This window comes from Gopherus flavomarginatus, chromosome 1, assembly GCF_025201925.1.
Source record: "Gopherus flavomarginatus isolate rGopFla2 chromosome 1, rGopFla2.mat.asm, whole genome shotgun sequence".
Lineage (NCBI taxonomy): Eukaryota > Metazoa > Chordata > Testudines > Testudinidae > Gopherus > Gopherus flavomarginatus.
The window spans coordinates 174,625,589-174,638,576 of NC_066617.1; the positions used below are offsets into that span (position 1 = coordinate 174,625,589).

Sequence of the window (12,988 nt, forward strand, 5' to 3'; positions counted from 1 at the left end):
AGCTCCCATTGGCCATGGTTCCCTGTTTCTGCCCAACGAGAGCTGCGGAGGTGGGGGGCAGTGCCTGGAGGCAAGGGCCCGGGGGCCCCAGGGACGTGGTGCCAGCCACTCCTGAGAGTGGCGCAGGGCCTGCAGTGCCACGGGAGCAATCCCACAGGCCGGATCCAAAGCCCTGAGGTGCCAAATCTGGCCCACGGGCCGTAGTTCACCCACCTCGGCCTAGATCCTCATCTGTGCCATGGTCCTCGCTCACATTGGCTATTGCATTTTTCTTCTCTGTGACCTCTTGAGGTCCCAGCTGTCCAGGCTCATGCATAGTCAGAATGCTGCCCTCTACTTCACGTACACAAAGAACAGTGATCTCATCACTGCAGTTCTCAAATAACTCCGCTGGGTTCTGCATTTACTGGCATTTCTGGGTCCAGTTCAAAAATGTCCTTTTCTTTGAAAAGCCTTCTATACTTTTTTTTTCATTTTGTCTTTCTAATCTTTTCTCCACTTTATCGCTGGCCCTTTTCAAAATCTAACTACTACAGTGACAGCCTTCCCTACCGCAGTTCCTGTTATCTGGAACAGCCCTCCTGTGTCTCTACACTTTTTACGCTCTATTTTCAAATCTCAGCTGAAAGCAACTTTATCTCATGTTTAGTCATCTTTATTTTTTTCTCTCCTTCTACTAAGCTTTCTGTCTTGTACTGTGATTTCAGTCTGTAAATCATTACACGTAAAGTTACGTTGACTGTGTAATGATGCTCTGAAATAAGGTGTTTGATTGTTTCCCCTTTGATACTTAGCCTCTAACAAGATCTGTAATCAGAAAATATTCCAGTGGCATTTACCTCTCCCTACCAAGCTAAAGTATCCATTTACTGCAATTAAAGGTTCGAGTGACTATTTGTTTTATCTGTTAACAACATAATGATAAAAAATAGAAGTAAATGTGCTGGTGCCAACAAAAGGTGCTGCATTTTAGGAGACCTAGATTTATTTGAGCATTATCTGATCTGTTTCTATACCAACAGAGCTCAAGTACATCATAAAGGGAGTACTACAACTGCCATTCTGGAGGGAGGGTGATGGTTTATATCTCAGTGACCTTTACGTTAAAAAGAGCTCGCTTGTTCACTTTTCTGATAGTATGAAGTAGGGCATGAATGTAGCACTTAGCAACAGTCAAACAACATGGGGCCTTGGGATTAGCCATGTTCAGAGCAATCTTGTGCATGAGAAGTCCCGTAGGATATGACTGATCAAAAAGGCCCATATAAATTATGCATATATGCCTTCATAGGATTCGATGTCATAGCAAATGGGGCCGTGCTATCCTTCATTTAAGTCAGTAAAATCAGCACTGAGAACAGCTGTCTTATTTACTCAGTATTGCTAATTTGTACAATTGTATTTTGGATCTCCAACTTATTATCTATTATTATTATTGTATTGTATTAATAAAATCTATAATGATTTTAAGATACTCTCATGTTTTTTGGGGGGGGCTGATACATGAATTTTATCATATGAAGTTGGCCACTACGTTGTTTTGAAAAAAATGTATTGCATGAAGAGTTGTTGTAGCCATTTTGGTCCCAGGATATGAGTGAGACAAAGTGGGTGGGGTAATACCTTTTACTGGACCAGCTACTGTTGGTGAAAGAGACAAGATTCCAAGCTGCACGGAACTGAAGAAGAGTTCTATGGAGTTCGAAAGCATAGAACTCCCTCTCACCAACAGGTGTTGGTCCAATAAAAGATATTACCTCACCCACCTTGTCTCTTGCAGGAAGAGTGTAATTTAGGGCTCATAACACTGCTTTTTTGGGCCCAATCATGTATCTATTGAAGTCAAAAGCAAACGTTCTGTTAACTTCAACGGAAGCAGGACTGGGCTCTTTATTCAGAAGTACCACAGTATTTGGAGCCTTCCCGTTGGAACACTTGGACTGAAATGGCAATCTGCAATCATTTACATGCAATTTGGTCTTCATTACAAATTAATGAAGTGATAATTACTCTTTGCAATCATCTGTGGAGAAGATAGTCGTGCTATTTGCTTTATCATACAATTAATACACCTACATTCAAGAGCTTGTGTAAACTTAGCAGCTTAGAAAGTTGTTGGGTTAGTGGATGTATGAAATTTCAAACTTCAGTGAAATTACTGAAATAAAATTGCATTGTCTATTGAGCAATGCTAATTCTGCAAATAGAGTTATTATTTTTGTGTGTATCTACCGTAGGAAGTGTAAGTATATTAATGTATATATTGATGTGGACAATGGTAAATAAATCAGTTGTAAATCATTGTGAATTACTTTAAATTTCCAGATAAAATACCTGTTGTTTTTCAAGTGCTGGTCCTTGTGTGTATTCCACTGTGGCTATTTATGTGCTCCATGCACCTGAGTCCAGAAGATTTTTGCTGATAATGTCCATTGGTCTGCACCTGTGCCCTTCCTCTCCTTGTGCTCCAGATGGAGGGTATTAGAGGTGGTGTGGACTGCCTGCCTCTCCAGTTCCTTTCTACCTCTGTATGGTCTGAGATGCAATCCTCCAGTGTCCACAGACTGGTTCTTCAACTTCTAATCCGTAAATATTGTAAATATAAATATTTGTTGTTAGTTGTTAGTTTTTACTAGTTAGTTTAGCTAAAGGTTTTGGGAACCCCTTCTTCCAAGCTTCCTCTCCTCTGTATGGGATACAGGTTATATTCATGATTCTTACTTCAAAAGCTGAATCTCCTGCCCGTGATTCTTCCTGGTTTAGCAACAACCATTAGAGCTGCCTATACTGCCCTGGAGAAGCTCATATGTCCACTAACTGTACTATCTCCTGCTCTTTTCCCAGCCAAACCTGGAAAGCACAAGAGTTCAGACGTAGGGAACATCTCAGGGAGAGTGCCATGAGGCCCCCAGTCTGATCTGGGCAGGGCAGACCTCCCTTCCACCCGCCGTACACTGGGCAGAGGTATTGAGGAGTGAGCCACCAGCAGTACCACTTCTGACACGGGGCAAGCAAGGGTAGAGCCAAAGACTCCTTCTCCCAAGCTCACCATAAGGGTAGAAAGCTCTCTCAAAATCCTAAAGAGAAATCCCCTCCCTCCCACTCCTGGATCCACCTCTAAGTGGAGGACTTCTTCCCCATCACCTTCCAAGTCAAGTGACTCTGTGCCCAATTCTGCAAGGATCAAGAGTCCATAAGGGTCACTATACTGACCTGCAGGCTCCAAAGACTGAGTGACTCTATATTGGCACCGTCGACAGGAACGGGACCTTTGGAACTGAGCACAGAGAGACATGAGCCAAGGCCAGGACAACCATTGGTAGTGACAAAGTACAAGCACCAAGAACCACATGCAGCACCATGCTTGCATAAGCAGACATCAGCTTCCAAGGGCTGGTGCGCTCATGCTTGTTCTCTCTCTCTCTCTCTTTCTCACACACACACACACACACACACACACACACACACACTCTCTCTCTCTCTCTCTCTCTCTCTCTCTCTCTGAGTGGGGGTAGATACGCTACTCAGTATGATGTCATCCGTCAGGATCCAGAATCTCCCCTCCTATCAGATCTGGTCCTTACTACAAGGGAGATGCTGACACCATCGATCCATGAACGCTGTGATGGAAGTCAGTCCTGCTTCTGCCAGTTCTGGCATTTCTGCATCAACGGTCCTGATGTCACCACCATTACAGATTGAACCTACATTTTCATTTTTGGGTGAATCTGGCATTGGGAGGGACCAATATCACCTCCACTGAGACATGTGAGTCCAGGGAGGGGATCTATAATCTCTTGGGACCTACCTTGACCTTAGAAGATGGGGTACCCCCCTTGGGCCCTTTGGTAACCTATCTCTTTGGGACCACTTTAACCAATGCCGGATCCTTCTTGTTAGTCTTAATGAGCACCATAGGAGCTATCCATGTAATATCCTGAACTGGTAAAGCCAAGGGAGCAGAATTTTTGTTCACTCATCCTGCTCCGCATATGTTTTTGGTGGTTCAGGCTGCCAGTGAAAGGAGTGGACAACAGCTCCCAAGGTCCACCCTCTCAGATGAAGAAGCCAAACATTTCAACCGCCTCAACAGGCCTTGCTGTAAAAGTATGATTTTGTAAACTACTGTACGATTTCAGAATTCAGAAGCAAAGATAAAGAACAATTTCAAGCCTTTATCAAGGAGGGTAGATTGGTGTCTAGAACATCCCTATAGGGTATGACAGCCTCAAGATCAATGGTGATTGCATTGTTATGGTGGGCAAAGCCTGACTTCATTCCTCAGGATGCTCCAGGGAAGTTCAATCCACTGTGGAGGATTTGATGGAAATAGCTTATTTAGTGAAAAAAGACTAAATTAAAGACTCAAGGGTGACCCTCTGCTCCTTGGGGATATATATGGTGACACAGAAGAAGTGTCACAGGCAGTCTCACAAGTATCACAAGCCTACTATCACCAAAGGGGGTATGAACTGCCACAAAAGTGGCAGAGGTGCACAGAAACAAATGCAACACTCCTCCTTCCCAGTCTGCTGTCCAGAATTTTTTTTTCACTGGACCCATGAGAGCTGCGATCAACCTAGGGCATCACACCCTCCTACTCAGTGGGTACTGCTTGTCAGTCACTCATAGTGGAATATGCATAGTGACCATCACCTGAAGAAGAAAAAGAAGTTACTTATCTTGTACAGTAACTAGAGTTCTTTGAGATGTGTTCTCCCTACCTGTATTCCACTATCTGAGCACTCCTCTTCCTGTGTCTCAATCCTTCACTCATGATTTGTGGTAGAGAAAGGACTGGAGAAATGGTTGCTCTTCACTGCTCCTTATGCCCTTGGTACAGAGCACAAGTAGAGGAAGGAAGAGTGCAGTAATGGACCAATGGATGCTGCTAGCAAAAATTACCCTGTCTCAGGCATTTGGAGTGCATGACAATGCCAGAGAAGAATACAGATAGGGACCACACATCTCGAAGAACTCCAGTTACTATAGAGGTTAGTAACTGTTATTTATAATTTTATCTAATTTAATCTTGAGAGACTTCAATAATTGACCTTGTTTGTTCTGGAAATCCTACATTTCATAGTTAAAGTGCAAAAGTTGATGATTAACATATAAATAATATTTTCCTTTGAGTCTTTGTCCATATACAGAAGTTGCATTGGTTTAATTTAAATCTGCTTTTAAACTGATGTAGTTAATCCAGTGCAAATCCCGATGTGGACACTTATTTTGGTTTAATAGTGTCTTATATTAAATTAAGCCCATGCCACATTTTCATGTAGACAGGCCCTTAGAAGGCCTGGAATGCTGCTCAATGGAACTGGAAGCTGGGATTAACAATTCTAGGGTTTTATTCTTCACTAGGTCGCTGACTTGCGATGTGACTTCTGAGAGGTCAGTAGACCCTTCTGGGACTGTTTAACCATCTGCAAAGTGTTGATAATACTTCCCTGTCTCACAGGGGTTTTGTAAGTAGGGTTGCCAACTTTCTAATTGCACAAAACTGAACACCCGCTCTGCCCCTTCTCCGAAGCCCCACCTCCTCCAATCCTTCTCCAAGGCCCCGCCCCCTCACTACATCCCCCTCCCTCCATCACTTTCTCTCCCCACCCTCACTCAAAAACCATATGACTGGCAACCCTATTTGTGAAGCTTAGTGAGTTAATGTTTACCATGGACTACTTTGAGATCATTGGATTGCAGATGCTGTATCAGATGAATGCTGATCAGAATCAAAACTTAAATGCAGAATTGATGTGAGTGCACAGAGAAAGGCACTTCTTTGGAAAAAATTCTGATCTGTCCTGAAGAATAGTTGTGGTCCCTCTGAAAATATTTACTTCCATCTACTTCACACATTCCAAAATTTGTACCATGCAGGAGCTCTGTTTTAGGGCTGAGAACTCCCTAGCTATATTACATCAGGTTGCTAGTGTGACATAGGGTTTGCATTTTTGAATGTGTTGTGTGTATCTCTAAGAGTGACAATGAGGTGTGAGAATTTCTGTAACAGCTAAAACCAGCCAGACTTCAATATGACAACAGTGGTATTCCTGTGTGTACATGTAGTTCCGTTTAAAGCTATAAGAATAGGTTCGGGAGTTGTAACAGGTATTTTATAAGTCTCAGGGTTGGGTGTATTTTGTCTGTCTTATTTTCTGTTTTGTTTTAATTTAAAATGTTAGTCATCTGAGTCTTTCACATAAGTCAGGCTCCATTCTTGGGTTGATGGATATTCTGAAATTGCTAGCAATCAAGAACCCGTACATGGTGACTGTAATAATGCGTAAAGTGCATGCTGCATGGGCAGCAGCCTGATGTTGGTGTTGATGTACTAGAGCTTGTTCTGTATTGAAACAAAAAGATGATTAGCAATGCTGAAGAATTCAAACAAATATCTGTAAAGTTCAGTCCTGTTTATGCTCCTTATTATTCAATACCTGTGAACATTTGCATGTCCAAATTCTTGTTTGCTTAACATTTTGGTGGAATGGATACTACGGTTGCCTGTTCATAGTCATTTGCAAACAACAGTATTAATATACCAATAAGAGCTGTTCACCGTTTGCTTTTGTTCAAAACATTGTTATAGTCATCCATTCAGGGAGCAGAAAACTTACGGTGTGACTTAAGAGTCCATCACACATCCTGAGCGACTTTGGGCAGGTCTACACTTAAAATGCTGCAGCGGGAGGGCTGCCCTGTGCAGCTGCACCACTGTAGTGCTTCAGTGAAGATACTACTCCACTGATAAGAGAGCTACTCCCACCGGTGCAGTTAATCCATCTCCAAGAGAAGCGATAACTATGTTGATGGGATAAACCTTCCCATTGACATAGTGATGTCTACACCAGGGGTTAGGTTAATATAACTGTGTCGCTCAGGCGGGTGGATTTTTCACGCCCTTGAGAGATGTACTACTTATACTGATATATGTTTGTAGTGGAGACCTGGCCTAATGGAGAATACTTGAAGTAACCATCCCCCGGGTGATTTTTTTTTCTCTGTAAAGTAACCTGCAAATATTTGTGTTTAACAATATGGGAGCAGAAATTGGGACTGGTTCATGAATTTTTTTGCAAACAGGAAAAACACATAGATTTGTCAGATAAAATATCCAAAAATATTTGTAAGATGGGACCATATTTATAAGATATCATTGTGATGAGTGTGGTGTAAAATCCTATCTAGCACTGGGAGGACCTGAGTAATCAGGATGCTATAAAAGGTAAGCTAATGGTTATTTTTTTAGTAATTGTGGTAGCAAAGCTAAAGTGGACTGGATCATGGTACCAGATGAACTAAACTGCAATCTCTGAAGTAGGTTGCTTTCTAGTGAGAGGCATCTAAAGAAACTATTAAAGTCCTAAAATTTCATTATGAACTAATTGAATTCCAAAGAGTGGCCAATGACAGACCATGAATATCTCTTGAGATGCCTGTTTAAACCTTGTAACAGACTTTTTCAACTGTTTAGAGTGTCTAAGTATGAGGATATACACAGTGATGAACCTTAAAAAGTATCAGGGGGTAGCCATGTTAGTCTGTATTCACAAAAACAATAAAGAGTCTGGTGGCATCTTAAAGGCTAACAGATTTATTTGGGCATAAGCTTTTGTCTTAATGTCTTATATAGTAACCAGTTATGTCTTTTTAACATGTGATGTACCTCATCCGGTGTATCAAATGCCCCAATAACAACTGTGTGGATGAAGGCAGACAATCACTATACTCTCGAATGAAGTCACACAGAAAAATTGTAAAAGACAAAAACACCAGTGGGCAAACACTTCTCATAAAACAATCACTCCATATCTGACCTCTCAGTTCTTGTCCTCAAAGGAAATCTCCACAACAACTTCAAAAGATGAGATGGGGAACTTTGCAAGACACTAAAAATCATGGACTCAAATGAGATGCTGTTTTTATGTCTCCTTACAGCAATCTGTAGCCCACTAACTCTCCTTTATCCTATGATAGCAGAGGTGTTAATTGTTGACTTCACCTTGAATGGTGAAGACTTCACTCTTGTAATGTGTACTAATTCCTTAAAAATCTTTTCCACCTTGTATTTAGCTGTGACACTCCCATTACCTTTCCCAGACCCGAAGAAGAGCTCTGTGTAGCTTGAAAGCATTTCTTTTTCACCAACAGAAGTTGGTCCAATACATTTTTTTTACCTTCACCCTCCTTGTCTCTCTCATTTCAAAAGTCAACATTTAAAAGTTATCACTTTTAAGCATAGGGAAATAACTATCAATTTTCTTGTAAACTTTGTGGTAACTTGATAAATGTTGACTACTTAATGGTAACTGCTATATATGCTTAATATATTCATGGGAACAGGAAGTGTACATTTGACAAGATTTTCACATCAAATTTCTAGGTAAAGCAGGGACATTTTCTAAAGTGAGTCAGGCCCTTCATTACATTGTTTAATCATAATGTGAAGCTCTAAATGCAATTACTATTGCTCTTGACATAATCAATATACTTAATATATTTTTCTTTTCTTTTTTTTTTTCAGTGGGAAGAGATTAGTGGAGTTGATGAACATTATACACCAATCAGAACTTACCAGGTATGCAATGTTATGGATCACAGTCAGAACAACTGGCTGAGAACAAACTGGATTCCACGCAACTCAGCTCAGAAAATCTATGTGGAGCTCAAGTTTACTTTGAGGGACTGTAATAGCATTCCTCTGGTTCTGGGCACTTGCAAAGAGACCTTCAATCTCTATTATATGGAGTCTGATGATGACCATTCGGTCAAGTTCAGAGAACATCAGTTTACAAAGATTGACACCATTGCAGCTGATGAGAGCTTCACTCAAATGGATCTTGGGGATCGAATTCTCAAGCTCAATACAGAAGTTCGTGAGGTGGGACCTGTCACCAGGAAAGGTTTTTACCTGGCTTTTCAAGATGTGGGTGCATGTGTTGCCTTAGTATCAGTGAGAGTGTACTTCAAGAAGTGCCCTTTCACTGTAAAAAACCTGGCCATGTTTCCAGATACAGTACCTATGGACTCACAGTCATTGGTAGAAGTGCAAGGTTCTTGTGTCAATCACTCCAAGGAGGAAGATCCACCCAAGATGTATTGCAGTACAGAAGGCGAATGGCTAGTGCCCATAGGAAAGTGTTTGTGTAATGCCGGCTATGAAGAAAGAGGCTATGAATGCCAAGGTAAAAACACACTTCATGTTCACCGTTCAGTTATTAACAGAGGTTTTGCCATCTGTCTATGTTCCATATATTGGCTTATGTTAATTTTTCAGAAGCTAATGAGAGATTTATTAGATCACAAAATTGCTCATTAAAATAGTTCTTGTTTAATTTATGTAAATAATGTTATTTAACCTTATGTATATATTAGGGTTGAGTAAATAATTCACAGCTAACACTGAATTCAGCAAATCTAGACTTGCTTCCCTCTCACAGACTTTTTAACAGCCCATTACAATTTCCTCAAATGTATATGTTGTGTCAAAGTATTTGAAACTTTTTAATTCTGGCTTGATTGCTTACAGTCCTCTGTGTTTAGTATTTGATACTTGAGTTATGTTGATTAGTTGTGACTAGTCAGGTAAAATAGATGGTTTTGATTCTGGTACCAAATTGGTTGTGTCTCCAGATGCTTGCAAAGTGAATACAAATGCTTGCAGATTCTAAGTTACATTTCCATGAATCCTCAAACTTTTGACTCAGTCATTTTTTGCAAACATGTAAGTCAGTGAAACTTGGTTAAGTGAAAACTCCTAGAAATGGAACACGCTGGGGCTTGATTGGTCATAGCCAAGTTATTGAAGCATTTGAATCTAGATTCATTTGCAAATTGCTTTCAACATTTGCTCAGTTGTCTCAATGAAATGATGATTTTATGTTTTGCTTTTTACTCAAAGATGCTTGGCTCTTTCTTTTAGTCTCTTGGTGCCTTGGTCACTAACGTGACTGGTCACTACTGACTAGAGATGGTCAAAACTCAGAATTTCCATTTTGTGAGCAATGCTTTTTGTAATTTGTTTTCATTATGAAAAACTTTTTCTGTAAATCCTTAGCCTCGTAGTGCCAACAAAAGTGTTTTTATGATGATTCTCCTTGAAATGTGCTTGTATAAAAAGGGGTATTACAATTATCTCCGCAAACAGCTAGAGCAATAAGTTGTAGTTTAGACCATTACCTTGATCTTCCTTGAGACTGGTAGACTCCTTTTACGTAGGCCATCCAACAGTCTTCATGTGTGTAGGAGAAATCGTGGGAGATGGGAGCACCCATCTCTGATTCCACAACCAAAGCTATGCAATTTGGAGTCCTGTTCTAACGAAAATAGCTTTCCCACAGAATGTGAGAGAGGAGGATGGGAGACCAAAGGGATTAAGTGTACAATGTGTGTTGTTTTTGGATTGGATGTTAACTTGTTTCCTTTGAAACGGTGGCTCAAGGAGCTGGAGTTTATGTATCTTTTCCCTTTAATTAGCTATAGACAAATTAAAAAACACAAATTAGATTTTTCTATAAGACACTAAAATCAGTAGCAGCTGGAATTTCATTGTTCAGGCACCCATAATATTTGAGGCTCCTATAGCCACATTTTAAATCCTTGAAAAGTTTGGGGAAAACATTGATATTACTCTAACCACCATATATACTCTTGCTATACCATTAGAGCCCTTGTCGCTGTAAATGATGGAAAGCCCTTGGTTTAGAATTACAGTTGCACAGGAACATGAAAAGACAGTCACTGCAGAGAGTATCAGGAAAAAACTGAACCAATGATGAAGTATTCAGTAAAAAAGCTATTTTTTCCCCTTGCGGTCAGATTCTGTTCTCAGACATAGCATGTGCTGTTCCTGCTGAAGTCAGCAAGGGTTATGCGTCTGTGTTTTTTAGGGAAGATTTTGACCATGAATTTAAAAGATAAAAGGCGACACTAAATATTTTGGGATCTGGTCCTTCTGTTCTTTTCTCTTGGCTTCAACTGCATATATGTTCATCAAATGGGCTTTGTATGATCAGACCATTAACAAAAGTGACAGAACATTCTGGTTTACTCTGGCTTTACATGTAATGTCCTGCTGCCCTGACAACTTTTATCAAGGCTCATATTTGTCAAATATTTTCACCCTGGTGTGATTTAAGAGGCACTCTCAAAGCAGTTGGTAATCCAACCCCTCACCGCTGTTGACGTCAGTACCACAGCAGGAATTGGAAAGCTTGGAATGGAGTTCAATTTTTCACATACTTTTTAACTGACCACTATGGTTCAGTGTGGCTGCTTCTGCCCTTTTTTTGCCGTCAGAGATTCAGGATTGTGGTGTTTGGAATAGACACAAAATGGGGTTACATACATAGACTTGAATGAATGAGGAATTGGAAATAATATAGTTCCCCTACTTGAAATTAATTTAATATAATCTGAAGAGGGAAAAGCAAGAATATAGCACTGCTTATCTTCAGAGTGCTTTAAAAACATTTAATTATGTAAGGGATTTTGTCAGTTGAGCCTGTGTGCAAGCACTTTCTGAAGTTCTGATTTGCTTTTATACCAGCAATTTTTATTGTATTCTATCTCTGCTCCTGGTCCTTATAAGGATTTCATAACAGATTTTCAAATATGCAGTCATCTTGCACTAGAAGAATGTCACAGGTAATGAAATTAAGCACTCTAATGAGGTCTGATGAGTCCATAAAGTTGGTTTCAAAATCATCAAGCACAACTTCTCTTCATATTGGCAGACTGCTACTCCAGTGAAAACTATGGATGAGGGGACTTCATGTGGATATGACTGTCTGCCTACATGGTATCAATTGCATAATTAGGGCTTTATTTTGCTACAAGGAAGCAAAATGTTGTTGTTGTTCATATTTTCTTTGTTCTTTCATGTAGCCATCTTTGTTAATATATGTGTGAGGGAAAGTCACTTTTAGAAAATGTAGTTAGTCCTGTTGAGGAATTTGGCTTATTTAATCCATTTCAGGGTAACTGTTAGGATTTAGGCTCTTATCCTGCAAAGGACCTACACCTGCATTTGAATTGAGGCACTGTGGTTAGTCCTGGTTAAAGTCAGTGAAACTACTTGGTATGTAAAGTACACCCATGTGTAAGTCTTTGTAAGATTAGGGCCTTGGAATGCTATAAACATTGCTGAAGCATCTTACTGAGTGAGATGCTTGTTATAAATTTGGGCAGCAATGTGTGTTTGGGTTTGTTTTCTTCACATAACTTTGCCAGTGTGTTGGGGGACTCGGCTTATAGCACTCTTTCCCATTGACAGAATTAGGCTTCGGTTGAATAAAGACTACCAATTTTATGTTGGACTCTGTGGTAGTTTTCTGATGTTTGCTTAGAACTGGATTTTCACCTGATGTGTTCCAATTCAGCTGTAAACCTGATTTGAACTTCCGGTGTCAGTCCTTAGACGTGGAAGATGGATGTGTGAAAGAATTACATGACTTAGCTCCGTTCTTCCAAAGCAGAGACATTTAATTTTTAATTCTGTAGAATGAAGAACTATGGGAAACTTATGCACAAGTTGCCCAAGAGACAATTATGGATATCTTAGAAATTAGATGTTATGTCTCCTAGTCCATCTCCTACCAATAAAGGACAGTTCTCTATTGTAATATTGCTTATATGTTGTGTGGGCTAGTTTTAAATGTCCCAAGTCATTGGTGACTTCCACCACTTCCCCTTGTGATATTATTTCACACACTAAAATATCTCACTTTTAGAAAACTCTTCTTGCTAGTCATCTTAATATTTCTCTTTCTTAGCATCATTCTCCATTCTCCTAGTCATGCCCCTTTCCAGTATGCTTTATAACTCCATTCCTTTTTTAGGTGTTTGCACCTTTTAAATATTTGTAGACTGTTCTCATTTCCCTACACATAGTCACCCCTAATCAAGCTGTACTTATTTAATTCTTTTTAAAAATTTTACCTTCAGTTGTCCAGGACTCTTCAGAAGTAGTTGTCAGTGGTAC

The 12,988-nt window shown here is 40.1% G+C and overlaps 1 protein-coding gene across 2 annotated transcripts in view; it reads left to right on the plus strand.

Annotated features, from left to right (window-relative positions):
• EPHA3 (EPH receptor A3) overlaps positions 1 to 12,988 on the plus strand; it is a 339,991-nt gene that overhangs the window by 109,845 nt on the left and 217,158 nt on the right. For both annotated transcript variants that reach the window (XM_050957205.1, XM_050957206.1), the window contains exon 3: positions 8,531 to 9,191. In XM_050957205.1, coding sequence (XP_050813162.1) covers positions 8,531 to 9,191 — 661 coding nt within the window. The remainder of the gene's footprint in view (positions 1 to 8,530; positions 9,192 to 12,988) is intronic.